Here is a 4726-nt window from a genome sequence, read left to right as displayed (position 1 = left end):
GGCTAATATCTTATTAGTATTAGATACAATTATTAGTTGTGTAAGTGACGCGCACTCATTTTGAAAAAGAGAGGGGTCTGCTATTAAAAAATTAAATTTTTTATGTGAATCACATATTTACTCATTTTTTACAAAAAAAAAAAAAAAACATTTGTAGCCAAATATCATTTCTCTATTTAAAAATTTTTTAACAGTCTTCCAAGTGGGGAAAGACCATATACAGGGTTTGAAGAAATAATAATACAGCATAATATTTAAGCTGCATAAATACTCAACTAGTTTCCAATTCATCCTAATCCATAAACAAATCAAACATAAGCTTCAAAAATAAAATAGGACAAAAATGTTGAACAGAGTCGCAAAATTAATGTTACAACCTTCCACATATGTGACACAAACACAAGCAAAAGCATGAAAGAAAAATACATACTTGGCATTTGGTGCTTTTCAACGCCCTTTATATTCAAATCCCATGCAATGAAAACCTAAAGATTCAATTGCAGCAACACCTCCTTGACCACTTTGTCTAGATTCAAGTTTGAAGAGCCTTTAGAACTAGTTGCTTCCTCAGCCATTTTCTTCCACTCCATGGCATGTTTCCTTATCTCCTTACCCTTCTCTCCATCCATTAACTCTCTCACAATCCTCTCCACTTCATCTCTTTTTACATTACCATCAATCTCCATGCCAATGCCCCATTCAATGCAAGCAAACCTGCAATTTATCTGCTGCTCAGCAAAGAATGGCCAACAGAGCACAGGCACTCCTGCGCACATGCTTTCAAGCATCGAGTTCCATCCACTATGGGTTAAGAATCCCCCAATTGATGGGTGGCTTAGCACATGCTCTTGTGGGCACCAACTTAATATAATACCTCTGTTTTTTGTTTCAATTACAAACTCATGAAGCAGTACAATCAATGAAGCATCCTTCACAATGTCAGGCCTAATTACCCATAGGAAGGCTTTCTTGCTATTAGCAAGTCCCCAAGCAAACTCGACCATTTGTGGCGGGGTTACGTCTGCAACACTGCCAAAATTTACGTAAATAACTGAGTTAGGTTCCTTGGAGTTGAGCCATTCGAGACAATCATCTTCATATTTCCAAAGACTGGAACCAATATTGGACACTAAATCCTTTTGTGGAACTTGATTGAGAAGCAAATGAAGAGGGCCAATGGAGTAAATCGGAGGAAACATGGAAGAAAGGACGTCCAATGCTTCTTGCTCCAGTGCATCAAAAGTGTTCACAACTATGGCAGAAGCTTTCGAAGCTTTCTCTATCATCTCCAAAATAAAGTTCAGCATGCTATCATTTGGATCCAATGTGAATAGAAAGCTAGGTAGATCCTTGATGCGGATTTTTTTCAACCCTGGAATCCAGTCAATAGTAGTGTCCATGTATCCATTTGTACGATAGTTGTCGTCTACATTTGTCATTCAAAAAAGTATAAATGTTGTTTCATTAATTTAAGACTTATTACATATAATATTTAGATGAACTCTTGATTGGATTTATATATTTTCTCTCACCCTGCTCAGTTGCTCTCTCTCTCTCTCTCTCTCTCTCTCTCTCTCTCTCTCTAAGCTTGGGTATCTTTTTTTTTCTTTGTTTTCCCAACAACTACATGGCGTGGTAGGATTTGCGGTGGTCACTAATCTATAGGGATCTTGTTGGTTTGATCTAACATCAAGGCTAGTGCTTCACATTATCAAATCTTTTTTCTTTTTGCATTTGATTTTCTAGAAGGGCCAATTTTTTTGATTTTATATGCATTTCTGATCTGTTACTAGCATCCAAGATATTTTTTGGTTTTACTTTATTATAATTTTTTAGAGCTTGATTTTGCCGATTTAGCTCAGTCTTCTTTTAGATCAAAGTTATCAACTCTTGTATTGGTTTAGATGGTTTGAACTTTAGGTTCCTCGAACAGTTGAGGTTTAATTTGTCTTTTTGAACATGATTTAATTCCATTGGATCAAGCTTGAACAGTAGCTGCCTTGTTTTTAATTAAAATTTTGAGTGCTTCGGCTTATTTTAAGTTTTAGATCAAAACTTTGATGACCACATAATGCTAAATCCGTTGCAAATTTTAAAAAGAAAAAGTTTACTTATCATCCTCACACCACATGAACACACACCACAACAATTTTTTAATTTTTTTTTTTACAAAATGTATGGTGTATGGATGATGAGTAGAAGAATTTAATTAGTTTAGGAAGAATAAAATAAAAACTAGAAGTAGCAAAGCTCATGATGTTATTTTTAAAAGTTATTTTACAAAAGTATCCCTAATTTAAAACATAACTGTACAAGGTAAAAAGTTTTGTGAAAAAGTGTTGTGTAAATATTTTTTATCCAATGTCAGTTGTATCAATATTACTAGTCTGGTGTCTCCAAAACAGTTTCCCACTTTATTGGAAAATTGATCCACATTATTCTAACCCTCGTAAGGAAGACATCTAATGATCATAAGAATATGATTGTCCACTTTATTGAACATTTGTTGAAGCCAAGGTATAGTTGCAATCCTAGGTAACCCTTTTGCCTTCTCCGTACAAGATTTTGAGACCCGAAAATAGAAGTGTAAGTATCTGGAGATCTTTGATGGAGGGTCGATGATTGAGAAAAAAGTAACATAACCTTAGGAAGGAAAATCGTACCTTTGAGTACTGCTGCAAGGTCACCCCTTTCAACAAGCTGGCGGCTATGTGCATATCCTAAAAAGCCACATGCACTCGCAGTCCACAATAGAAGGACAGGGATTCCAAGTTCTTCTGCAGCGTTAATGGCGAAAGACATGCCTAAATCACTAACTATGCAGCTCACTGGAGGGACAACATTCGAGGAGACATGAGTATCATTAAGTTTCGCCATTAGACTACGAAATGAAACCAGGCAAGTCTTTCTAATAGAGTCACTTAGTGATGGGATGTCTTGGGTTGCGTCGTCGTCGGAAGGAGGCAAACCGTCGGGGATGGTTTCAAAGCGAAAGTCCGGCAAGTCATCCAAGGAATCAGGACCTTTAGACTTGAGCAAGCGTCTGTGATTGAACTCAGTGTTGACAAAGGTTACGTGGAAGCCTTTGTGGTGGAGGAGTTTTGCTAGTTTCATCATCGGATTAACATGGCCTTGAGCTGGGTATGGGATGCAAACAGCATGAGCCATGATCTCCTCCACAGAACTCATCTCTCTCTCTCTCATACACACAATTTGGAAAAATAAACTATATGGAGGTCAGCACGGGCTCCATTAATACTGTTTTGTGCACCGGTAAGACCAGCAACAAACTGAGCCTGCAGCTGCTCCTAACTTTCCCACCTAACTCTCTTTGCAATCATGCAGAATTTTCTATTTATTACTCCTATAGCATGGGGTCCAATGTTTTTTGGAGTACGGCTTTGTTTTCACTCACGCCAGCTTGTCACGTTAGTTTGGATTCTTTGACCAGATGCGATAGGAATATTTTTTAAATAATAGTAAAATAGTTTGTAAATAATAATAAAATAATTTAAATAAAAAAATTTATTAAATTTTGAGAAATAAAAATAAATATTAGAAAGTTAAAATATTATTATAATATAATTTGTTATTATTATTTTTGTGTTGGATTTTAAAAAAAATGAATTAATTTTTATATTTTGTATAGGAGTTTAGGAAAATTATAATGATTAAATAAAAAAATATAAAAAAAATTAAAAAGTATTTATATCTAAATAATATTTAGACATTGGGATAAAATTAACTACGTATTCAATGGCCTAAAGCTTTTAATTTCATGGTTCATTTTCTTTGGTGTCTTGGAATTAAGGACTTGAGAAGCATGCATATTCTATTATATATCTATGCAAAATATCTACATCAATCATTAGTATAGAAGAATAAGTAGTACTCCCTAATCTATAAGGCTTCGTTTGGTTATACAGATAAAATGAGATAAAAGTTAAAAGTTAAATAAAATATTATTAAAATATTATTTTTTAATATTATTTTTATTTTTAGATTTGAAAATGATAAATGATTTATTATATTTGTTTGAAATTTTGAAAAAGTTGAAATGATCATATAAGATAAGATTAAATAAAATGATATGAGATAGTTTGAAATGTGTAACCAAACTGGATTATTTTGAAAAGGAACTTCTAATTATTTTTGGTATGAATTCCCACCGTAAAGCATTTGCAAAGAGCAATATTATTGAATTCTTCGTATAGGGGTATGAAAATAGACCTAGAACAATCACTACCTACTCTAGTAATAAGATATTAATATGTAAAAAAAATTCTAAACATAAGTCCATACACCACACATACCATTTATTTATTTATTTTTCTTTTATCAAATATTTAGTATATGAATAATTAATATAAAAATTGAATTAGTTTAAAAGGAATAAATCCAAAAATAAAAAATAAAAAAATAAAAAAGTGAGGTGTGTGTGGTGTATGGGGCTACTCATACACCATCATGCTAATTAATTCCCATCATCATAAAAAAAGTAGTAGATCTATTATTTTATTTATGTTGAAGAGTAATGCTACTCATCATTCTAATTCCCATCATATTCTCATCATCATATAATATGATATTAAATAATTAAAGATTATTTATTATATTTCACTTGTAAACATATCATCTAATGTCATATCATAGAACGATGAATAGATTTTTTACTTTTATATGGAATCATGCTATTTGATTTGGATAATACTAGGCTGACTATAAA

The 4726-nt window shown here is 32.8% G+C and overlaps 1 protein-coding gene across 1 annotated transcript; it reads right to left on the bottom strand.

Annotated features, from left to right (window-relative positions):
• Nucleotides 1–268: 268 nt before the first annotated feature.
• On the bottom strand, nucleotides 269–3292 carry LOC122278212 (7-deoxyloganetin glucosyltransferase-like). Its single transcript, XM_043088348.1, has 2 exons — nucleotides 2664–3292; nucleotides 269–1426 (listed from the first exon to the last, which is right to left on the bottom strand). Exons 1-2 carry the CDS (start codon nucleotides 3202–3204, stop codon nucleotides 486–488), a joined length of 1482 nt encoding a protein of 493 aa, XP_042944282.1. The 5' UTR covers nucleotides 3205–3292; the 3' UTR covers nucleotides 269–485.
• Nucleotides 3293–4726: the final 1434 nt, after the last annotated feature.

This window comes from Carya illinoinensis, chromosome 10 (genome assembly GCF_018687715.1).
Source record: "Carya illinoinensis cultivar Pawnee chromosome 10, C.illinoinensisPawnee_v1, whole genome shotgun sequence".
NCBI classification, from domain to species: domain Eukaryota; kingdom Viridiplantae; phylum Streptophyta; class Magnoliopsida; order Fagales; family Juglandaceae; genus Carya; species Carya illinoinensis.
Note: the sequence above shows the minus strand (reverse complement) of the source record. Positions and strands in the feature narration are given on the sequence as shown.